Consider the following 25,541-nt stretch of genomic DNA (forward strand, 5'->3'; position numbering starts at 1 on the left):
TCTGCTTTGTCCCTTTCACTAATGCCAAGCTGTAGCTAATTTCATCGCCCACTCAGGCCAGAGAAAATAGGTTTACACTTGAAATTTTAGAGGCTGGAATTGAAATGCCAGAAAGATACGGTCTCCATCTCCACCAGGTTCTGAAAATGTCCTAGACCCGACTGAAACTATGGTAGGAACTTACCAAAATTAGTAATCATGATTGCCACTTTTTCATAGATGGTGTTCAGAATCATGATGATGACGAAGCTGATGACGGAAGCGGTGATGGATGTGGCTGTCTGTGGGGTCAGATACTTCTGGATTGGGTCTGTTCCATTCAGGTTCTTGGGAAGTTTTGCAGAAAATACAATGAACACTGAGAGTCTGTAGACAATGATCCCAATGACTGAAGCGATGATCAGCAGGATCTGAAAGCACAATAAACACAGCAGCGTGAGACTCCCCAATCTTCATATTTTACACTGAAAAATCAGCCTCAGGCCTTAAGTGGACAAGGTGCATGGGTGAAGTGATGTGAAATCTCACAGAACTGCCACAAGAGAGGCAGAAATCAAGTGCGTTAAAGGTCAAAGAAAGGGAAAGGAATGAAGGAAGTCACAAGAGAATGTGTCCATTAAAGTGAGACGTTAAAGTAGGAGAAGCTGTGTGTGGGGAGTGAGGGAGTATGGGAACTCTGTACTTTCTGAGCAATTTTTCTGTAAATGCAATGCTGCTCCAAAAAAAAAAAAAAAGGAGAGTGTGTCTACAGATGGAGTAAAAATGGAATAACTGGGAGCACGTTCTGGTAGAAGGAAAAGGTCTTTGTGATAGCAGGACCAGAGAAAACATCCCTCTATACTTATGAAGTCATTTAGGTTATGAATCAGTGTTTTTTTGCTCCATTAAGGGCATATGTGTCCTCCCAACAGAGCACGTATCTCTGGTTCAGGCTCAGCAGGTGCCAGCTTTCGTCTTAGTTTCGTACCAAGGGCGGGTCTGCCCAGGACCAGAGTTCCGAAGCTGTGCAGATGCCCCAGGGTAACCCCCGGAAATGGCAGCAGGTCTCTGCTCATCAAAGCTTCACCCACTTTTCATACTCACATGGTAAGACCTTACACTGGCAGTTATTCGTAACCTGTGTTTGCACAAGATTCATTTCCCTAACCCAGTGGTCGGCCAACTGCGGCCCCTTGAATGTGGCTCTTCCACAAAATACCACGGGAGGGCGCGCACATGCAGTGCGATTGAAACTTCGTGGCCACACTCAAGGGGCCAAAGGGCCGCATGTGGCTCTCGAGCCGCAGTTTGCCGACCACTGCCCTAACCCACTGCATTTTTGACCGCACACCCCGTGTCAGCAGGAGTGTGTGAAGCAACAGTTTGCGCGTGGTTGCTAGGATTTCACTTCCTCACCAGGCAGGTTTTCTCTGCCACTGAACAGTGCACACCAGAGGTCCCGTTTTGAAACTGTTTGCCCTGCATCTTCCTCTTGGACAAACTCCAGAGCATGAACTCGAAGTGTCTGACTGCAGGTGATGACCACCATGAGAGAGAAAATCCATAAAGAATGTGAGTCTCAGGACCAAGCAAATGGGGTCATGGTTACAGGAACAGAGGAAGGTCACTGCTCACCTTGGAGAGCAGTCAAGGCAGCGATTGCAAGCACAGCCCTGGAGCCAGCCTCCTGCATGGGAATCCGGCTCTGCCCTGTTCAAGGGCTGGGGGACCGTGGACAAATTATTGAACCTTTAGGGGCCTCAATCTCCTCACCCATATATGGGGGGATCATAATATCAACTAACTTACAGAATTTTTGTGAGGACTCAGTGAGCTGCTCTCAGTAAAGACACAGAACATTTAGCCCAACATATGAAAAGTACTATATAAATATTAGCTCTGATTTTGGCAGCTAAAGTGTTAACAAGATGTTTTCCTTACCTTTTTAGGCCATCAGTTTGTAGAGAAGGATTATATTTCCTCCTCTAATCTCTTTCATTATCTCCTTTCCTTCACTGTTAAGGAATAACATTTAAAAAAAAAATATGTGGCGTATATATGAAAATTTCCAAGGCTGAGAAATATATATTAGTGAGGGTATATCAAATTCTTTCTCTCTCAGCACAACACATATAGTCCATATAATTTTTGAAGTTATTAAGTAATTATAATAGTTAAGATTCTTTCAGTGCTCACTATTCGCCTCAGCACACATGTATCTTTAAGTCCTCACACAGCCTGGGGAGGGAGGCAGTATCAGATCTCCTTTCAGATAAGGAACAAGAGCCACATAGAGACAAAGCAATTTGCCCCAAAGTTAGCAACTAGGGAGTGAAGTAACTGAGATATGCCAAGAACTCCAAAGACTACTAACCTCTACATGGCACTGCCTCCCACGTGGTTTCTGAAGTGAATTCTAATTCATTCCAGAGCTTTTGCAAACTTAATGTTTGCAAACTTCTTCAGGCACGTGACCGGCTCCATATTTCTCCATAGGAGGCAAAGAAGCTTTGCATTCGCCTTCCTCAAGTTTCTTACCTATCTTTCCTCACTCTAACTTTAATATACTTTTCTTACCACAACTCTGAATATGTACTCATCGTAGAAAACTTGAAAGTACTCTGTCGTGAACAATAGCTGCTTTTGCTGCCCGAGGTCTGTTTCCAGTCTGAGAAAAGGACCCAGATTTTGCTTTGGGGGTAATTCTCTCTACTTTTAGTCCCATGGTTTGGGCTAGACTGCCCTTCCTCCCCTGGGATCCTGATTAGACTGAGCCAGATAGGTATCTCATCCTATTGACCTCAGCAATGGACTCCAGGACTGACAACCTAGTAAGAGCCACTTATGGGAGGAGATAACTATAGTGCCCATGGGAAAGAGAAGCTTCCGTTAGAGGACGCTGCTAAGAGAGACCTTTCTCAGCTTCCACGTGATGTGAGATCTGGAAACATAAGGGAGAGTGCCCAGAACCACCAGCGGGAGACCACAGGGCACAGAATAAAGATGGAACCAAACCCAGCCCTTGACATCATCGGGGCTGCAGTACCGATCCTGGACCAGAGCCAGGCCTCAGACTGAGATTTTCAGTTACAGGAACCGATACCCTCCAACCCCGACTTGGCAGCAGATTGATTTTTCTGTCACCCACAACTGAAAGATTCCTAACTATAAAAGTAAAGACTAAAAAGTACACAAAAATAGGGAAAATGTATCTATCTATCTATCTGCAGGCACAATTCCTTCAGAACTATGTGGTTTGCAATATTAAGTCATTTTAATAATTAATTGTATCTTTTCCTTAAGCCTATCATAACCGTGACATTTTTACATGTCATAAAATATTTTCATGGACATAGCTTTTCACAGCTGTACAATACCCGATGGTATAAAGAGTGGGAAGTAGAATATTTTGGCTGAAATATATATATAGTGACTAAGTCTTTACTGACTTATATTTATTCTGAAATGCTTCCTGTTTAAAAGTTTCTAAAACCTGAATTAGATTACAGCATATGAATATTTTTGACTCTTGATACTGCCAAATGGCTTTCTAAGAAGGCCAGAGGAGTGTAAAATTCTAACAGCCGAGATATGAGAGTGCTGATCACTGCATTTCATCCTCTCCAACACTGAGTCATCACTTGAGAGGTGAAAAATCACATCTCATTTTAATGTGCACTAATCTAATCACTACTGAGGTTTGGCATCTGCCATGACAGTTTTCCTTTGTGCCTGTGTACTCATGTTCTCTGCCTCCAAGCTCCTGAGGTCTTGAGTATTAGCTAAGGAGTGATCTGGACTTTGTATTGAAGTTATTAACCCTTTGCCATATTTGTTAATAATTATTAATTCTGGTGTTTTGTTTAAGCTTAGAATTCTTTTGATGTATGAAAATTGTTAAATATTTTCTTCCGCCGAGGCCGGTTTGGCTCAGTGGATAGAGCGTCGGCCTGCGGACTGAAGGGTCCCAGGTTCGATTCCGGTCAAGGGCATGTACCTGGGTTGCGGGCACATCCCCAGTGGGAGATGTGCAGGGGGCAGCTGATCGATGTTTCTCTCTCATCGATGTTTCTAACTCTCTATCTCTCTTCCTTCCTCTCTGTAAAAAATCAATAAAATATATTAAAAAAAAAAATATTTTCTTCCAAAAGTTCTCCCATTGCTATTAAGTTTAGAAAATCTTTTTATATCTAGAGATCATATATTCATCAATATTTATTTCTAGTTATTTTTGGTGTTACTTATTTTTAATATTTCAGGTATTATAGCATGTGGTTTCTTTCTTCAACTTTTCCGCCAATAGCTAACAAGTACATTTATTGAATAATATTTACTTATGCCAGATTTAGAATGTCTCCCTTCTCCTACTAGTATATTAAGTTATTACTGATATCAGAGCCCATTCTGGGCTTCATGTCCTATTCTCTAATTTGGCTCTTCTTGAGACAACAAAACTCTTGTATATTACAGATCATTATATTTCTAATATGATTTTATTAGTAATAAACTCAAAATTAATTTCATAAGTTCAGATATTTTAGAAATATTGTCTTTTGATCTAGAATCATTTGAGGCTTCTTTTATATTTTTCACTAGTTTTTATGCCTTTTCTTTGATAGTTCCTGTTATCTTTTTGTTAAGACTATTCTTAGAGCTTTACACATTAATTTGTCATAACTGAAATTTATTTTAGTTGCTACTGATGAAAAATTTTAGAATTCTTAGTGCCTCCCATATGGCTTCTTCACCAGAAACTGGAAAATACTGGACCGCTGATCTGATTTAAACCAGTAAGATTACATAGTTTCCAGCTCAGCTTCTAGCTTCCTTAGCATTTAAAACAGGATATTAAGTTTTGTGAAGGACTCACCCAGAACAAGACAGCACTGGCGCAGAGGACGGCACGTATGCACTTCCCCCAGGTAGTGAAGGGAACCCGCTCTTCTTCCTGATTAAAAAGAAAAAAGAAGTTCCAACAATCAAGAGATTACTCCAATGAAATGATTTTTCTCCTGCGGGTCACTATATCCTAGGCTGACTTCAATTTTTCTAAAAATTAGTTTTCAAACATAGCCTCCTTCCTCATAATTGCATGGGTCATTTTTGTTAACAATTTCAAACATACATACAACAAAACATGCAGTGCTCATTTTAATAATATTTTTTGAAAATGCAAGTGTGAACAATAATTCATCTGCCATAACCTGAGCTCGGGAGTCGGGTACCTGACAATGCCACGCTGTGAAGCTGCATTCCTGAGCTTGTCTTAGGTGCCAGAAGTGAAGCAATGAGAGGGAGCCCAGAGCCCGTGCCAGACAAAACGCCTCACAGATGTTTGCAAATGCTAGGAATCCAGTATGTGTTTCCTGGTTGAGCTTTACACGTTTACTTTGTCATAACTGAATTTTTAAAGTTTCCCCTTTATATGAATATATTTAAAATTTTAAGAGCAGAAATCAATACCTCCCAGGATTTACCTGGATAGTAAGAGAAGCTATAGTAGAGCAATCACTGTAAATACCTTGGTGCTATTTACTCTGTGCCAGGTACTATTCTAAGGAGGTTCTAAACATGAAGTCGATTCAGCCTTACTACAATCAGCTGAGGAAGCAACTATGTTTGTTTCCATTTTATAACCGAGGAAATAATGGCACAGAGAAGTTAAATAATTTGTCCAGAGTCATTCAGCCACTAACTTGCTGCGTTTGGATTTGAACTTAGGCAACCTCGTTCTCAAGACCTGACCACTGCACTATACGCTTCTCTAAACCAATGGAGGATGTATTAGCAGGAAAAGTAAACTGAGACAAGGTTAAAATAAACTTTCATCTTTAATCTTTTTAACAATGGAAATTTAATCCTATTAGTTGGCAACTTTAAATGTAAAACTGCTAGGTTTAAATTACCAAGTTGATTTTTCTTCAGTATTTTCCTTATGTTGCCAATATAAGCTTTTGTTTTTCGGTACTCAAAAAACATTATGAATATACAATTCTAAGTTTCGGCTCTCATTTCTGAGTCTACGATCTTTCAACAACACATGCTTTGGCTCTGTCTTCCATAGTCAACAGTGGGAGCTATTCATAATGGGGATTACATGCAGCTTGTTACAGTTACAAAGCCAAATGTCACCTCCTCTTGATAACTGGACCTCATTTTCCCCCCTTATGAAATGAGGAGTTGAACTGCTCCCTCTGGTCCCCTTTTAGGGCTGACAGTCTGTAAATCTGTGACTCAATTTATAAAATCTAGAGTCAGGACATTTTTCAGAAGCTCTTGAGGAAAGCATTTTTTCCTAAGAGTTATTCATTTTCAGAAGCCACTGTCCTTAAGCTGATGACTGCAAGTACAATCAGCTCTAAATTGTCTGTGTTGGTCGAAAGAAGCAATAATTCAGATGATTAAAAAATCATCTTTTGCTGGCTTTGGAATATTTATACAGAAAGATATATAGGTTTTTTGTTTTGTTTTTAATTTTGTAGCAGCAGTAGCAGCAGCAGCAAATTTACCTTTCCAATGATATGAAATGCCTTGCACAGTGACTGAACATAGTCGGACCTCAACAAATGTTTTCCTTTTTCATCCTTCCCCCCAAATTAGGGAAAGAGCCACACTATTTTGTGCACATCCCAACCAGAAGGGGGAGCAGTGACTGAGGCTTTAGTGCAAGACAAAGGGGCAGCTAAGCCTAGGATGAAAGGGGCTGAAATAATGAAGGCGCATGTGAAAAGTTGAGAATGAACTCTAAAAACCTATCCATCTTTCCATACATTTATGTCACAGAGTCTATTTTTTTGTGCATATTTTACTGGAATTAGGAAAAAAAAGGATGCAAGCCAATGCATCTTTTTCTTATATAGCAGGTTCTCAAATAATATCGTTTCATTCAATGTCATTTCATAACACTGATGAGGTGATGTAGGAACTTACCTTTCGTTTATCTCAATTGGCCTACAGTAAAATTGGTTTCATTATATATCATTTTACTTAAAGGTTTGCAGAACTTATCATGACATCCAGTGAGGACTTAATGTACATTTATGTCAAAGTTTTGTTTTGTTTTGTTTCATTTTTACTGTTATTATGAAAGAAGGGACTACATTTATCTCCCATGTCCACTGTTGTAAGCACAGCTTCTTCACTTTGAGTACACACTAGGATTGCTGGAGGAGCTTTAAAAAATCCCTGTGCCCAGAACACACCCCAGGCCACCAAGTACCATCAGAGTAAGTAGTGATTGGACGCAGGCATCAACATTTGCTAAGGTCCCCAGGTGATCCCGATGTGCAGCCAAGGTTGAGAACCCCTGCAGTAAGTAGACTACGATGCCTCCTTACCTGAGTGATCTCATTTATCACCACGTGAGTACACCGGGCCTCATACTCTGGCCGGGGCTGTTCTTCCTGCTGTAACTCAACCGTGTCCCATTCGTATTCAAGCTCTGCCTGGCGCCGCTTCCAGAACTCCAAAAACAAGGTAACTAACGAAGAGAGAGAACAGGACCATGTGGGCCTTCAATGACGATTGATGTTTCATAAATCTATACTAAATAACATTAATTATCCATAACACTTATATATGGTCAACAGCATCTAATTTACAGGTGACATTGTTATTTAAAAGAGCAGAAAACAAGTTAATGCTCTTGTGAAGAGCCTACCGCTTATGGCAAAGGGAACAATGTGATGGTCGGAAGGCGTGTGAGTGTCGAGAGCTGAAGCATGGGCTACCGGCACTTTTCATCACACCCTAACCAACCCAATAACCAGTATAGTTCAAAGCAGTTCACGGTCCATCCCTCAGGCTGCTCTTCCCCACATCCCTCTCCTTCACCTCCTTCCTAAGGGCCCGAGTGGGGGCGGGGCGGGGGGTGGGGGTAGGGGAGAAATGCCTTAGTAATTCCCAAATCTCTCTTTACCACCACCCAAGCCACCCCCAATTAACGTAATATTCTTAAATATTGAAAACTGATATTTTTCTCTATCTTGTGTAAAATATAAATAACGTAACTTTTAGAAATTTTTATTATTTTGTAAGGTTTATAACTTAAAATATGAAATAAAGAGAACATTAACATTAATTGAAAATGTGGTTTCGGGGTAAATCCTCTAGGTCAGTGGTCGGCAAACTCATTAGTCAACAGATCCAAATATCAACAGTACAACGATTGAAATTTCTTTTGAGAGCCAAATTTTTTAAACTTAAACTATATAGGTAGGTACATTGTTATTAACTTAATTAGGGTACTCCTAAGGCTTAGGAAGAGCCACACTCAAGGGGCCAAAGAGCCGCATGTGGCTCCTGAGCCGCAGTTTGCCGACCACGGCTCTAGGTCCTTTTTCCAGACAGCTACCACTAAGCCCTTCCTGGAGAGAAATTCTGTGTTACCACTATTCCATCCAAAAACACTGCTTGAGTTTCTACTATGTGCTGAGAAGAGAAAAAAAGACACAATCTCTACTTCGAGGGGCTCCTAGGTGTACAAAGATTGCAGTGACGTGCTAGTGACAGGAGACTATTAAGAGGGACTTGATAAAGGCCAGCCCAGGTTGCTCTGGGCACACAGAGCCAGAACAAGTAACCAACACGGAGCCATGGCTCTCCCAGGGGAGGGGGGCCTACGTGAGTTTTGAGGTGACTTCGACTGATCACGTTAAGGCCATTTCCCCCCAGGGAGCTGCACCTGCGAAGGCAAGGGGATGAGGAGAGCCAGGTACTTTCCAGAAACTAGGTGATGAACAGAGTGGGGCAGCCAGGTGGACAGAGTGCAGGACTTTTTGTGCTGCTCTGCAAAATGTGGAGACAGAACCTACCCCACAGGCTATTGCCAACTTAATGAAACAGTATCTGTCAAGGCCCTCCAAGCCCTCTGAGGTCACTGTTATTGCGATCCCCATTTTAGACACCAAGAAACGGAGGCACCGGCAGGTTCAACTACTTGCCTGAGGTTAGTATTGAGGCAGGACTCAAACCCAGGCATTCTTGGCTCTGGAGCCCAAGCTCTGCCCCTAACTTTCCTGCTCTCCAACCCCCTTCCTTTGGCCAATGGATTACAAGGTAAACCACAACTCTTTGCTTAGGTGTCATCGCTGCTTGCTTTTCCAGTTTCTGATTCTGGCACTCCTCCGGGAACACTGCTAGTAACTGTCCCACTCGGGGCCTCTGTGGCAACACGAACCCTCGGCGGCCCCTGCTGTGGCTGCCGGAATGTTGCCAAGGGAATATAGGTGGAGGGCCAGCTTCCTGCCGTGGGTGCTATTGTTCATGGAAGCACATAACTCAGTTCGTAGGGGAGGTCACTTCTTGTCTCCTACTTGGTTGGGAGCCAGTTTTCCTTATAAAGCTTTGAAACCTGAGGCAGGAGTTATGTAAGGCCTCCTAGCCTCTTTAAATAGGAATGATGATGCCTCCCCTTCCCCTGCCACCAAGTTCTAGTTTACCTTGTCATCCACTGGCCCCATCAGGGAGCACAGGGAATGGCCCAACAGTCCCCAAATTCCATCTCCTTGCACAACAGCTACCGCGGACGAGTTAACTCTGGGGGACGAAGTCCACAGAGCCCTCAGGTATTATTTCCTGCCCCTCTCAGTTACTCAAATGCCCCAAATCCTGTGAGGGAGCAACTTGTGAGGGAAACTGAGCTGGTTCACCTGTCAGACCCGAGAGCAGGACTGATCTGGCTGCTCCTGCTCTCAGGAAGGTCCTCTCCGCGGGCCTGGGCATCTCTCCTGAGCTTGTGCTGACCGAGAAACTGCCCAGCCGTGTGTGTCCTTGTCCCCAACCAGGAGGAAACGAGGCATCGGTGGGATGAAAGTCTTCAGGGCACTAGGTATCTCTGGATCAAGCTGTCATGGCGGGTCCTGCCTCCCACCTCATCCCTGCTGGCCTCATGCGGCAGATACTCCCAAGGAGACCCCTAGTGGGCAAATGAGTCAGCCATGCGCCAACCCTCCTGGGCTTCACCCGAAGCAGCACAGCGTATCCACTTACTCAGTCCCCTGGGCTCACATCTCCTGGATAAACACCCAACGCACCCCGTCAAGTAGAAGAGCTTACATTTTTAGTTTACTTGAGATCCTGCTAGTATTGCATGAACTCTCCACCCCTGAAGTTCTTCCAAACGTGTCTTCCATCTAAACTGTTAAATCTGTCCAGCGGTGGTGTGTCCATTCTCTCAAGAATGGCGCACTTTACTCCCTATGCTGACCTCAACTTTTGTGCTTCAACACAGGTAGCAACCACGATCCTGACCTGTATTTGCTTCCATATTTGCTGTTTATCACGCCCACTACAATGCCACCTTGAGGGCAGGAATCTTGTTTCGTTCACACTGAAGCACTAGCACACAGCAGGCACTGAATGAGTATCAGCTGAATGAATGAACTGCAGGAAGCCAATCAGAGCCTGAAGAACCCCCACCATCTGGGATCCCCGATGGATGGAACCATCTACTCCAACTGCTCCCCTCTGTGCCTGACCACCTGCTCACTATCACTCTCTGCTGCACCAGATCACATGGGCCCCCAATTTCTCTACACCCGGCAACAGGTCTGCATAAGCTGAGATGGAGAATGTGCCGGTCTACTGGGGAGGTCCTGGTGGCTCCAGCCCGTTGACCGCTGGGAGGATGTCAGGGTAGACAGACTGAAGGAATCGTCACAAGTTCGGTCCTACCTCACAACTCACTGGAAGCACAAGATCACAGCAGCGGAAACTCTGGCCCCTCCAGCCCGAGGAAACAAACTATGGGTGGGAAGACAGTGTCTGCCCCATCGTGGCCTCTTGAGGAACCCAGCTTGCTGGAGAAAGCCCTCTAAGGAGCCCCACTAGATAGCTTCCTTGTGTTACCGTAATTCCTCTAAATTTTGCAGTTTTAATCTGTTACGTGTTTTCTAAATCCTTTTTTAAAAATGCATAAAAATCCCCAATTTCCTTCTCTGCAAAGTAAAGAAAGTTGCTTTTCGTTTTAATAAAAAAAGCAGCTTACTTTCATGAATTTATATCTTTAATCATCTCTATTTTTAAAGAAAACTGACTGAAAACATGAAAGCCCTGGCTCAGGGTGACGCCCAGAGGCAGGCATAAATGACATGAAGCTCTCTTATCTCACCGGGCTGGTAGAATGAGGCTGCAAATCTGGCTTTCTTCTTCCTGTTATGTGTCAGGTGAGGTGGAACCAAAGTCATGGAACGAAGGTTTTCTAACCCATTCCTATAACTCCAAGCCCCAGACGGAACAGTGCTATTCTTTCAATCAAGTAAATATTTATGCATCTTTCTAAAAGCTTCCTACAACTTTATCACTAGACGCTGCATTTTGTCACCGATCTAAAGGCTGATGGCAGCCAAATTATATTTGCAGAGCTCGTATTCTGTGCTTGTCACTTTCTGCCTCGGGGGAACGGAGTAATCTGGTTAATCTTCCTGAGTGTCACTTTCCTCATCTTTAAAATGGGAGTATAATAGGCATCCATTTGCTCACAATCTAGCGACAGTATCAACAGGAGATGATTTACGAAAGCAAGACATATTTTTCTCACAAAAAGCAGTATCAGCAATTCTGATCAGCACTATAAAGGAAGAAGAGTGGGAACTATTCCTTGTCCTCCCTGAACTTGACCATGAGGAGTAAAAAGGCTGCTGTTTACCAAAGGCTGAACCCGAGGAGCAGTTCTGCCTAGGAAGTGATAGGACTGCCAAGCAAGCGAGAAACGACCTGGCGAAAAATAATGAGTCGTTAGCAAATCCTGAACCTTAGAGGCAAAAACCTGGAGTTGCCAGAATGGGTGGGAGTTTCTTAGTTCTTCATTTCACACAGCAAAGGATTTGCAGGGTTCCTGGAAGACATGGTAACCTGGTATAGCCGCCCAACGTTCTGGAGCACTCCTGGGCCATGTCCCTGCTGACTCACACTGCTGAACACCCCTGATGGAGAACACCAGGACCTGGGGTGACCCTGCATGATGTCACACAGGAGTTTCCTGTTCTCTATCTTTAGCTCTCTCCCTGCAGTAAAACACCTGGCAGAACTCCAGTGGGAGGCACTGTGCTTATTTCTCTGACAAACCACATACCATGAAGCTCTGGTTGATTAAAGAGACACAGTTCTAACAAGAGAAGAGGGATGGCTGCCTTGGACCTTGGGAATCAAGAACAGCCTGCCCTTTTTTTTTTAAAAAAAGCAACACATATTTTTATTGGCTTCAGAGAAAAAGGGAGAGGGAGAGAGAGAGAAACATCAATGATGAGAGAGAATCACTGATCAGCTGCCTCCTGCACGCCCCCTATTGAGCCTGCAACCAGGTCATGTGCCCCTGACCAGAATGGAACCTAGGACCCTTCAGTCCACAGGCGGACGCTCTCTCCATTGAGCCAAACTGCTAAGGCAAGAACAGCTTGTCCTTTTAATCATGGTATTATTACATTTAGATAAAGTATACATCAGATCAAGAAGATGCCGCTAAAGGGAATAGGTGTTCAGGTCACTAAGGCACCGGTAGCGTTATGTCCAGCAATATCTAAGGACAAGAGGCACACTCTTGGTAGATGGGTGTGTTCTAGTTGCTATAAGAATTTGCTACTCAAGGGAATATAGTCAATAATATTGTAATCACTATGTATGGTGTCAGATGGCCACTAGATTTATTGGGGTGATCACTGCATAATTTAAATAAATGTATATGTTGTACACCTGAAACTAATATAATATTATATATCAACTGTAATTTAAAAAAATTTTAATTAAAAAAATTTAAAAAAATTTTTGCTGCTGACGGCCTGGAATATTTTTTAAAAAATATATTTTATTGATTTTTTACAGAGAGGGAGAGGGTAGAGAGTTAGAAACATCGATGAGTGAGAAACATCAATCAGCTGCCTCCTGCACACCCCCTACTGAGGTTGTGCCCACAACCAAGGTACATGCCCTTGACCGGAATCGAACCTGGGATCCTTCAGTCCGCAGGCTGATGCTCTATCCGCTGAGCCAAACCGGTTAGGGCAGGCCTGGAATATTTTGACAGGCCTTGAAAGTATTCAGATCTCTTACTCACAAAGGTAGATAAGGTAGAAGAGCTTGCTTAGCTTTTATTCCAACTTCCTAACTGAAAGACTGCAAGTGAAAACTGCATTTCGCACGGACTCTCCTGCAGTTAGAGTTCCAGATGCAACTTTTAAAATACCCATCACCTGCATCTGTGACTCACTTGAATCAGAAGCAGAGCTGAACAGAGCAAAGGTGGTTGTGCGAGCTGCTATTTTGCTGATGTGGACCAGCAGGATTAGCACAGGTCTGGAACTCCCATTTCCTGAGCCCCTGAAAAGCCGCTGGCTAGAATAATGTCTTCTCGATTCCCTGGGCCCTTGTAAGCCAGGTGGCCAGTGTTTCTCTGGAAATCACTAGGCCTAGACTAGAAGTCAAAGGTGAAAATGAAAAACTGCAGTCATGCAGCTAAGAGCCCGAGCCAGGGAGGATCAGATAGAGGCAGATAAGAAGCAATAAGGAAAAGGGGGTTGGGGGGGGGGGGGGGGCGTGATATGCTAAGAACCTTTACTTCAATCATGGATTGGTGTGCAGCACTCTAGGAGTCAGTATGAATGGCTGGCTAGAAGGGTGAAAATAAGTATATGATTTGTACTGTATTTCTTATAAAAGGGCTTTTATTCTCAACTTGTATAACTCCTAGGGAACAGAACAAAACTAAGTGCCCCATATATCTGGGCACAAAAGAGATGCAGCAGGAATGTGATGATGGTGATATGAAAAACGTCACAGGATCCTCCTGCCTCTTCAGCTCTACAATTTCAGGCTTTCTGTAATGAGGCTCACAGCAGCAGTTCCCATAAGGCAGAGGTAACAAGAAAAGCAATATCAGACACTTAAAATAAAGACTTCATCATACATGTCCTTAACGATACACATATGGTGCTGCAAGCAGGCCTGAGATGTTTTCTGCATTCTAAAATCGGGTGACATAAAATCAGTAGCTCACTATGCTTCAGTCAGTTCGGTAAATATGGTGTAGTTAATGATCATGGACACCAAGGCTAGCTAGGAAATACGAGGGTTGTCTTGTAGCGCAAAAATTAATATACAGGGCGGGGCAAAAGTAGGTTTACATTTTTTCATATGGAAAAGAATACAACAATCCTATCTAATAAAGAGGGAATATGCTAATTGACTGCCCCTCCCTCAAAGATGGTGGTGCCCACAGCCACAAGATGGCGGCGCCCAGTCCCTTCAGCCCCGGCCTTGCCGCACACCTGCCTCTGGAGTCCCCCCAGTCCTCTCAGCCCCCCAGGCTCAGGTAACCAGGGCCGGCCGAGGCTTGCGCTGCCGGCAGTGGCAGCAGCAGAGGTGTGATGGGGCATTGCCTTCCTCTGATCACTGGGTTGCCTCCCGCCCCTGAGGGCTCCCGGACTGTTAGAGGGGGCAGGCCGGGCTGAGGGACCCCCCTCCAGTGCATGAATTTTCATGCAATGGTCCTCTAGTTAATAAATAATAATACAAGAATAAACTCTATGTTTCATGTACTTACCACTGTAAACCTACTTTTGCCCCACCCTGTTGTGTATTTTTTTGCTTTAAGATGTCTTTTTAAATTAGGCCTGTCAGCATCCATTAGTATATGGAGTTCAACAGATGTGTCGGGATTTTATCTATTGTGAATCAGTGCTGAGACTAAAGTATAGACATGAGTTAAAAGTGCCCACCACTCATGTGTTTGGCACCAGTGCTCTTATGGGGGAAAATACTAATGTATTTAACAGTGGAGGAGTACAGAGGATCTTAATACATGAATTTGATCTTTATTCTTCCATGTGTCATATATTAACCAGTATTTGGTTTTCAGCCAAAACATGCTAAGTGTCTGAATGACAATGTAACTTTGTAGATAAGTTTAGTCACCTTATTAGTATAGTCTAGTTCCGTGGTCGGCAAACTGTGGCTCATGAGCCACATGCGGCTCTTTGGCCCCGTGAGTGTGGCTCTTCCTAAGCCTTAGGAGTATCCTAATTAAGTTAATAACAATGTACCTACCTATATAGTTTAAGTTTAAAAAATTTGGCTCTCAAAAGAAATTTCAATCGTTGTACTGTTGATATTTGGCTCTGTTGACTAATGAGTTTGCCGACCACTGGTCTAGTTAATCCAGGAGTGGCAACTACTATCTCTAAAAAGTGTCCAAACAATGTCTGTTCTGAGATCCATTTGGTGACCTTCACAGGCACAGCCATTGCAAAAGAGAAATACTGCCAAGGACACCTGTGGAGAACTGTGCCTGTGATTCCCATGCGTTGATATGCTATCTTAAGAATAAGAGACTTGGTTCTTTTTCTTCCCCCACCTACCTATAAGCTGAAATTTATTTTCCTTTTACACAATGAAGTTGGAAATGTGTTTATCTTGGAAAATGAAAATTGTTTCTTCTATGGGAGAACATTTACATCAATTAAACATGTAAAAGTCTGTATTTAAAGAAAGTAATTGCCTCAATGATGCTATTCAATGTAAATAATATGAATATAATGTTAAAGCTTCTATATACAATTATATTGTTTAGGATGATATTTGTTAGATTTATTAAATGGGATGTGAAAGTATTATGAGAGTAGCACATACTTATTAAATACTCACTTATATAGAAGTGTATAATGAAAAAAGCTTACCTGTAACCACTGTGTTGGCACTTCCCTAGAACCCCAACCCCAGGAAAGTCAGGGTGGTGGACAGCTGTGGGACTGTGACCATGATGGCTCCCAGTGAACCAAGCCTCCCTCCATCCAAGCCCTTGGGTAGTCCTCCTACTACCTCACATTGTTGCTGGCTTGGCCATGACTCGCTTTGGCTGAGGGGACATTTGCAAACTTGATGCAACCATAGGCTTAAAATACATATGCATTAAGGCTTGTCCTCTCTTGCCTCTTTTTGGAACCCTACAACTACCATGGGAAGACCCTGGGAACGCCCAGTGGAGGATGAGGGACAGCATGGAGCAAATGAGCTGGCCCAGCTGAGCCCCACGAACCATTCGGCTTGGTGACTGCCAGACTAGCCCAGGGGAGCTGCCAGCTCGGTCAGCTGAGCCAGCCCACGGCTGAGGAACCCCCTAGCTGACCCAGAGGATGATGAGGATTATAAAAGTGTGTTTTAAGCGACTACATTTTGAGGCAGTCCCTTATGCAGTAACTGATACAATGGCCTTAAAGAGTTCTAAATAGAGCTGTAGGGGAGCTGAAGCTTGGGCCACCCAAGGTCCTAAAAGTGGGTTACTTTGATAGCCTGTACAAAACTGCATAATGCTATTAAGTTGGGCATTTGTGTGATCTTAGGTGTTTTTTGTTGTTGTTGTTGTTTTTTAAGAGGCAAAGTAAACTGAAAAAACAAAAAAGAAAACTTACCCCAGACCCCCATAAATACTGCAAAGACTAGGGTTCCAAAACTGTCAAAGATGCACAATTTCTGGAAAATACAATAATGACATATACATTAATCCTGTTCTCCACTTATTAGAATTCATCAAATATCCAATGCTTTGTGTGTGTATACAGTCTGAATTTCTTTTTAAAGCTGACACCGTGTTTAACAATCATGATCTGTACTGAATCCTTATAGATGGGGTTTCTCATTCTTTTGGAAGCAAACAGCCCTTGCTGTGTTTACAAGTGTATTTTGCGATGGAATCTTTCCATCTCATGATCAAGAAATAGGATAGCTGCTAAGACTCCACTCTGTTTAAAGCCTCTCAGACTTCTGAATAATGGCCTCATCTATGAGCTGTCATAAAAAGAATTTGAGGAAGTAGTATGGTCCCAAGAATACAATGAACTCCATGCAACTTTTAGATTAGGATTTGCATCTTATCATCATCCCGCCCTGGTCAGAGGATAGGTTCCTGAATTCCTGCTTTTCTTGATAAGAGAAGTACAAAGCTGGGCTATTCTGAGATGGCCCTCCCCCAGAAGAGCTCTGCTTCCTCACACCCAGTGACGGCCTTTCTACCACCATTGACAGAGGCTTCCAGTAGAATAGGATGTGCAGGGGCTTTTGCTGACATTACAAAGGGTACAATGACCATGAATGAATAAAGGACACACCTGCACACAGAAGGCTCTATTCACAAGTTCTGCTACGCTTCATCTTTTTGCTACTATATAAATAGCCTATCTCCCTCTATAAATTCCTGGAAAATCGTTCCGTTAGTTACTCATTTTTCACGAGTGAGCTCTTTTTACAGCTCCTAAAAATATCTGTAAGGTTAATGGAAATAGTGGCAAACATATATAATATCAACTTCAGGATAGATAAAAATAAAAGTAAAGACAACAGGGTAGAAAAAGAAGTTCTAGGTTAAAAAGAAAACAAAAAAAAAAATTTAAAAAGCAAGATTTTCAAACGCTAAAGAACATTCCAAGCTGCTTCTGAGGAAAACTCATCTTTGCTTTAGGTAACTTGTTGGGTTGCCCTTTCTATTGATGTAAAGTAGGTCAACTTTCATCAGTGTTAAAACATTAGTTATGTTATTTTCATAAAAGATTATCCACCTAACCCTCTACTCAGACATCCATTTCCCAAGCAGATGCCCTTCAATCATCCATACAGACCCTGATCAAAAAGCACAATCCCAAGCTGCTGCCATCTATTATTCCTCTCAAACACTCCCACGCAAGGGAGACAATGAACCCGTGAGAGAAGGCCCTCAGAACAAAGCTCTCCACCTGTTCCTCTAGACCTGGGGTTCCATTCACCACACATTTCAAATAGCTAAAGCTCTGACTCTTACAGAACCATCTTCTCCAAGTTGTCTCTGAATGTTAGCCCTTATCTCTTACTGAAAATTGTAAGAAAAGTCTCATGAAAAACCATTCTGTGAGTTATCACACCATTATTGACAAGTCTGCCCAATGCTAAGTCTTCTCTTTTAGGAATCAGTGCAAGCCTCTTTCTATCTGATACCTCCCTGCTTACCCTGACATCTCTGCTCCATCCACACTATAAAGAAGAAAACCCTGTGAACTCTTTGTCCTACTATGCTAAAAACCCAATGGAAGCACATCTATCAGTGCGAGAGAAAAGAATGAGGAGCAGCAAGAAAAAGCAGGTTTATTGCCGATGCCAAGACTGCACCAGTTGCCTGGTTCAAGACAAGGGATGCGCCTTGCATGCCTATGACAGGTAATTAGGTGGCTTGGATCAAGTTACCATTTTTGCCACATGAGTAAAAGTGAAGGACCCAAGAGAGGAAATGAGATGGCTGGCCTCTCTGCTCTAGGTGGCCCATAGTGACATGGGAGCAGGAAGCAGGAGAGAAGGTAAGCAAGGGGCTTTCCTGGTGAGAAGACTGGCTTAGCTTGCTTGGCAGGATGGCACAGAGGGGGAAAGCCAGCTGTGTGAAGGGCAGCCCCGTGAGCACACTGCTTCAGTCACATGGAGCAGGAAAGAAGAGAGCTACGCATACAGGCATGCCAATTTTAAAAGAAGAACCCATCAGAATCTAGAAAAATGACCATTTGTTATGCTTTCTTCCTACAAAAGAACAAAATCAAAATTTTATAGCTTAATGTATTTCTTAGAACAAAATATTATAATTTTCCATGTCTCTCTTTTATCTTGCCAGTCAAAAGCTAAGGACTTTACTCAATGCTCAATCACAAAAACAATATTAATCCTGATTATTTTTATAACTGTTTCCTTTCCCTGATCCTGATTCTATATGCATATTTATATTTGTAGTCTGTTAACCCTTTTAGCATACATGTCAGTTAGTGAATACTCTACCTCTTTCCAAAAGAAAAGTAGAAATAAATATATAAAGAAATGTATAAAGAAATAATTGAATAGAGGCCCTGGCCTGGTAGCTCAGTTGATTAGAGCATTGTCCTGATACGCCAAGGTTGTGGGTTCAATCCCCGGTCAGGACACATACAAAAAAAGCAACCAATGAATGCATAAATAAGTACAGCAACAAAGAGATGTTTCTGTTTCTCCCCCTCCTCCTCCTCTCTCTCTAATTCAATAAAAAATTATTTAAAAAGAAATAATTGAATTAACCAACAAAAGGAAAAGCATAAAAAAACTCTTTTTTAAACTTATTTTTCATTCCTTTTTTTATATATTTCCTTCCCTTTGTAAATCACTCTGACAAGGCTCAAGGGACCATTCAGGAAACTGGAGTAGAATGACTCGTTTTTTTCCAAAACAAGGAAAAAAATATGTGCACAGAGACATATTTGAAAGTCATGTGTTTAAAATGGGTCAGAAGAAATGAGAAAAGAAATGGGGGTGGAGTGTGTGAAAGAGAATTTCTTCAAGAAAATGGAATTTGCAGTTGCAATGTGCCTCTGGTATTCCTGTTGGCATCTGTCTTAAATCCAGCGCCTGGGGTTACACACTAACTCCTGACCTTTATGCGTTAACTTCACTGGGAGGCAGCTTCGCTTTCACCAGCTTCAAATTTTTTACTTTGTGTCATCTATGGCAGATATTTGTGGGCTAGAATTTGTGTTGATTTGCAGGGTGGGCAATGAAATCTATTCTAATTCATAAATTAAGCATAAAAATCCATGCGTTGACGATACCCTGCAATCATCTTAATTACGTGGTGGAACGATTTTTCAAACACAGAGCTCAATTTGAGAGTGAAGTGCCTGGTACTACTGTCAGCTGGGGAGGAACACACTGATGGCAAGGAATGCAGATTCACTGTCAGTTTCCCGCTTTGTCAGTTCACAGGTGGGTGACCTCGAGCAATCTATCTAATCTCTCAGCTCCTCTGTGTTTTACTCTGTAAAGTGGAGATAATGCCTGTCCTGCCTCTCATAGGGTTGTTGGGGGTGCCATAAGTGGTAAGTACAAGACTTTGCAAAGTATACAATATAAAGTGGCATCGCTTCAGTGGTAATACGTCCAAGTTGTCAGGAAAACTCTCCAAAGCAAGCTGACCTGCTTTCTCCCTAAGGGGGCCATGCCATTTAATAAGCTCCCTCCAGGCTCACTGTTGCCCTAAACGTCCTGGAGTTGAGGAGCCTTACAGCTCAAGATCATCTGCCGTTAGCCAGGGAACCAGATGTGTTTTGTGGGAACGTTTTGAGACAAAGTGAGTATCTGTTGTCATTTATATACAAAACCTTTTTCATGCATATTTTCAGATAGTTGAAATATGACCATCAAAGTCTTTAAAAATCCAAACACAGTTTTCATTCATTTGAATTAAGGAAAATACTTATAATAGTAACTGTAATGGAAAGCATTCATGAAATAAGCCGAGTCTGAGATTTCTGCTTTGATTATCTGAAATACTCAAACAGTTTCAACCCCACAGTTCCTCCCTGATCCTCCAGGAGATTTTAAATAAGACTTTTAATCTCAACTTATTATTTGTAAAAGAATAAACTTATTATTTGCAAAAGAGGAATAAACACATGTTTTGTATCTACCTTTCAGAATGAAGGGTTAGTTCAAAATTATCTTTCCGAATTCCACCGAGGAAAAAAATATAATTTCCATGTTTTACTAAAATTATTAGAGGAAAAAATTATCTTTCATTCATTACTTGGAAATGTTTGGAATAATAAAAATTACCTGTGAGGACTCGCAAGTAATATTGAGCTTCCAGAATGGACAAAGCCTATCACACTGAGGACACATTATGATGGTGCCACCAATATTAGGATCACAAACTTCTTTGCTAGAGAAAAGAGAAAAATTTTAATTTAATTTTAAAAATTTAATGAATAGAACTGCCTTTCTAGTAGAATGATAAAATCCAACATCTATTCATATAAGAAAATAAGACAAAACTAAATTCTTATAAAACTAGGAATGGAAATGAACTTCATTAACCTAATTGATAAAGGCTTGCTACCTAAAGCCTATACAAACATTATGTTTAATGATAAAATGCTGAAAGTATTTCCTTTAGATCTGAAACAAAGCGATGGGTCCTTCCATCACCACTTCTTCTCAGTGGAGGTCATGACAGCATGTTAAGTAAAAAAAGAATAATAGGAGAATTGGTAAGGAAGGGAAAAAAACTGCTATTGCTAATAGATTACACAATTGTCAATATAAATAACTTAACAGAACCCCAGACAAATTATGAGAATAAGTGCGTTTAATAAATTTGTGGGACACAATATTAATACACAAAATATACCGAGGGTCGCAAAAAGAACTGTGTCCCCACGGACCTGTAGCAATTAGAAATTAGTTTTTAAAATAGCATCTTTCAATAGCTTAAAAAATATAAAGAACCAAAGGATAAGTCTAACTCAAGATGTATAAGATTTATATGGAGAAAATTATAAAACTGTCCTGAAAGAGTGAAATACATATAGTGAATCCTATATATAAGTGGAAACATGATGATGTTCATAATTTGGAAGAATCAATATTTAAAGATGTCATTTCTCCATTTGCGCTATAAATTCAATTACAAGACCAAAGGGCTCAGAAGATTTAAGACACACTAAAAAACAACAAGATGCTTTTGGCATAGGTTAAGAAAAACTGACCTAGAGAACAAAAGAAAGAGTTCAGGAGACAAGAGACATCTGCAGATACAAAAACTGACTAAGAGAGGGCGAGCCCATCAAATCAGTAAGGTGAGAACTGACATTTCACAAATGGGGTTGCTGCAATGAAATATCCATATGGGAAACCATGAAATTCAACTCCCAAATCTTATCTCGTACAAATCAATTCCAGGTGGAAAATGTGAATGCAACAGCACTAACTTACTATAAAAAAAGGAAAAAGAGAATATTTAGATAACCTAGGGCAGTGATGGCGAACCTATGACACGCGTGTCACCTCATTTTTTTGGTTGATTTTTCTTTGTTAAATGGCATTTAAATATATAAAATATCAAAAATGTAAGTCTTTGTTTTACTATGGTTACAAATATCAAAAAATTTTTATATGTGACAGGGCACCAGAGTTAAGCTAGGGTTTTTCAAAATGCTGACACGCCGAGCTCAAAAGGTTCACCATCACTGACCTAGGGGGTAAGGACAGATTCCATAAATAAGAAACCAAAAGGTATAAATCATAAAGAAAAATATTGATAAATTCAAAATCTTTCAAAGGCAAGACCTTCACCAAAATATACCATAAAGGGAAGAGAGAGAAAAAAAGAATTAACTACAAACTGGTAGAAGTTTTGTAACACATAAAAATGACAAAGGACTGCCCGGCTGGTGTGGCTCAGTGGGTGAGTGTCAATCTGTGAACTAGAGGTCACCGTTGGATTCCCAGTCAGGGCACATACTCTGTGGTCTCCATCCCCAGTGTGGGGCATGCAGGAGGCAGACAATCAATGATTCTATCTCTCATCATTGATTCTCTCTCTCTCTCTCTCTCTCTCTCTCTCTCTCACTTCCTCTCTGAAATCAATAAAAAAAATTTTTTTTAAAAAAATGACATAGGATAACTCACCAGAGTATTTAAAGAACTACTATAAATTAATAAGAAAAACACAACAAAGTAACAACAGGATGCAGACTGCTCCCTCTAGAAACCATTCAGAGGGACTTTTATGTGAATAGGACTGGAGTTGGGTAGCTTGTTGGTCTTACACATAAGTCAGTTACAAACAAATGGATATGAGAATCATATAGAGTATCTGAGTAAAGATCTTGGAAAGTTGCCCTAGCCAGTTTGGCACAGTAGATAGAGGATCGGCCTGTGGACCAAAGGGTCCTGGGTTTAATTCTGGTCAAGGACAGGTACCTTGGTTGAAGGCTCCTCCCCGGTTCGGCCAGGGCTCATGCAGGAGGCAACCAATTGATTTGTTTCTCTCACATTCATGTTTCTCTGTCTTTCCCTCTCTCTTCCACTCTCCCTAAAAATCAATGGAAAAATATCCTCAGGTGAGGATTATAAAAAAATAAAATAATAAAATAAAATTTAAAAAATCTTGGAAAATCTATTCTTCTACGTAAGTAAGAGAACAATGGCAAAATTAATCAAAATTAACCTCTGCAGAGCTCTGGAAATTAAACAAAAACTTACAGCAACCTAGTGGGTGTTTATTTAAGGAAAAACAGCTAAATCTCTGTAAGAATACAGTCTACAAGCACCATTCAAGAACTTTATAAAAATGTAACTTATCACTTTGAAAGTATAATTTTTGAGATGCCTTTTTTTTTTTTTTTCTTGGCTGGAAGTATATACAAAACAATGGAGAGGCTAAAGACAAATGTAGGTAAAAAGAACCAACATTCAGCCCTCGGCCCTAAACTTTTTCAGTGATGGGAAGTGAGGACTTCAAAGACCACCTGCAGCTTTCTGGCTAAGGAGCCCCATGGGTACAGAACGCTCAGAACCCTGTTAAACAGGACAGATCATGATGCCTACATGTCAGGGCTGCCCTGTAAGCTGTCTGCCTGGGGAGCCAGCCTGGTATGCCCCAAGCTAGAAAAATTTGGTCTGCTCATAGCTGGTGTCCAGATATTTCGACCTGGCTGTCACATCTGGATAGAGGCCAGAAGGTCAAAGGAAAATACTTGGTTTCGTGTTGCATGTGTGCTGAAGGTTGAGACCACCAAAAGCAGAGGCATAACAACACAATTCAGAATAGCGATGGTACGATGCAGTGTTCAGGCTCTCACCTATTTCTTTTCAGACAGTGCAGCTGGTATCTGCATTCCAACATCAAGCACAAACTCATTCTTTATCTCTTATTCTTTCCCCTAATTTTGTAAGGGCTAGTTTTTAAAAAGTAAAAAAAAAAGTATTGTTTACTTAAGATTTTCGGCATGTATAAGAAATCATTTCTAAAAAACACCAATTTTTCCAGTTTCGCCACTGAGACTCTAAAGAGATCAGAGCTGCTCTTGGCCACATCTGTAGGGCTAAGCAAAGCATTCCTCTGGAGGCCAGAAGTTCAAGGATGATCCTCCCTACATCCCTCTTTTCCTTTGCAAACAAAGCATTGTCTGAAAATATTGAAGTGTTTCCTGAGGATAATATTCCTGCCAGAGACTGGGCTGCATGATCTAAGAAAAAATTTTCCACTCCACTTATTAGACTCGAACAAAAAAAGGTGTATCATCCAAAGCAGTAACTTTTTTCGATGAGTCCTCTTTTACGAAAAATGTCTAAGACCCTGAAAATAATTTTATGTCTCATCAACCTTCAGCGCGCTAACAAAGAATAAATAGGGTTACCTCCAAGTGCAGTTATTTCGATTCAGATATCCGTAGAGAAAGCAAGCCACACCCACTATTGCTGCCAGGAGGAGCATCTGCGTGTAATAGCCCAGCCAAGCAAAATAGATTCCGATCTTCTCTCCATAATATTTCCTGAACAAAGACAGAAAATATTTTTAGAAGATACAAATAATCACTCTGCAGCTTTACCCGAATATTAATTTCCTATTTTAAAAAGAGAAGCCTTTGAGCTTAAACATCAGACTCAATTCACACTTAAAACATACTCAGGCTCACAGCAGACCCCAAATTCCACTGTAAACCCAAAAGAACTTTACATTTCATGGAAGTACTTGATCCCTGGTTAACCTGTGAAAGCAAAGTAAATTAGAACAGAACAAAGGAAGGAAAAACGCTGCGTATGGAGCAGGGAGAGATAGCACCATCATTCTTTGTAAAGAGCAGCACATTTGACACATTCTCCGAAAGATGATTCTTAATCTGCATGAAACAAATGAACACGAACAACCCACTCACAGTTACCTGCTTTCACTTACCCAGGGAACTTCCTTGGAGCAAATGTCATATAAACCACAATTAATACATTACATTTATGTATTGTATATACTATAAATAGTTAGTAGTGGAATGTGTCTCTGATCAAAATATTTATAGAACACATTGTGAGAGTGGGAGAGGACAGGATGGATACGATTGAGGAAGCCACCACCCTGTATTCCTTCCACCTAGCACTTCAGTTTTTTTCTAAGATTTTAAAACTGATCAGTGGTGTGCTCTGGGGTAAAATGGAAGAGGCCAGGTAGGCAAGACGGGAAGAGAGACTGGGCAATGGGAGATTGTTCCTGAAAGGGAGACAAATACAATCAGGCAGGAAAGAAAGGCTTAGGGATAAGGAGAAAATAACGAAATGACTGTGTAGGTGATGGTTGCTGCTGCTGATACTTCTCTAGACTGATTCACTTGTCTCAGTATTGGTGGGTAGAAGCTGAAGATTTACTTAACTCTGAGGCCTCTAGGATATTTCTGGCTCAGCATGGAGCTGGCACGAGCTCCCTGAGTTTACCTAGTGGGGACTTAGCTCAGAGAACCTGGATATCTGGGAGATTTCAGATAGGAACCTCCATGGGCTGGACCGGGGCTCACAGAGCAACTGTGAGAACAGCTGGCTAGTTATAGGGCAGGTGTAGGTCACACCCATGGGGAAAAGGAAGGGGTGAGACCAGTGTGCAATCAGGAGAACAGATTATCCATTTTCAAGTGACTGGGGCGTTGCTGTCTGGCACACACACATGCATAGCAGGCAAACAGCAGGCTCAGGACAGCACCCGGGAGAGAAAGCCTGGGGATGGCTTTGAGATGTTTTGAGCTCTTGACTGTTGGGTTTTCTATAAT

General features: G+C 41.7%; 1 protein-coding gene across 3 annotated transcripts in view; it reads right to left on the minus strand.

Annotated features, from left to right (window-relative positions):
- Positions 1-25,541, minus strand: part of ANO6 (anoctamin 6) — a 187,901-nt gene that overhangs the window by 23,021 nt on the left and 139,339 nt on the right. For all 3 annotated transcript variants that reach the window (XM_070410386.1, XM_070410387.1, XM_070410388.1), the window contains 6 exons: positions 24,147-24,281; positions 20,560-20,665; positions 16,380-16,440; positions 7,317-7,459; positions 4,850-4,927; positions 185-410 (listed from right to left, as the gene is read on the minus strand). In XM_070410386.1, the coding sequence (XP_070266487.1) occupies positions 185-410; positions 4,850-4,927; positions 7,317-7,459; positions 16,380-16,440; positions 20,560-20,665; positions 24,147-24,281 (749 nt within the window). The remainder of the gene's footprint in view (positions 1-184; positions 411-4,849; positions 4,928-7,316; positions 7,460-16,379; positions 16,441-20,559; positions 20,666-24,146; positions 24,282-25,541) is intronic.

This window comes from Myotis yumanensis, unplaced genomic scaffold (assembly GCF_028538775.1).
Source record: "Myotis yumanensis isolate MYYU_CA2020_CCGP unplaced genomic scaffold, mMyoYum1.0.hap1 SCAF_3, whole genome shotgun sequence".
Classification (NCBI taxonomy): domain Eukaryota; kingdom Metazoa; phylum Chordata; class Mammalia; order Chiroptera; family Vespertilionidae; genus Myotis; species Myotis yumanensis.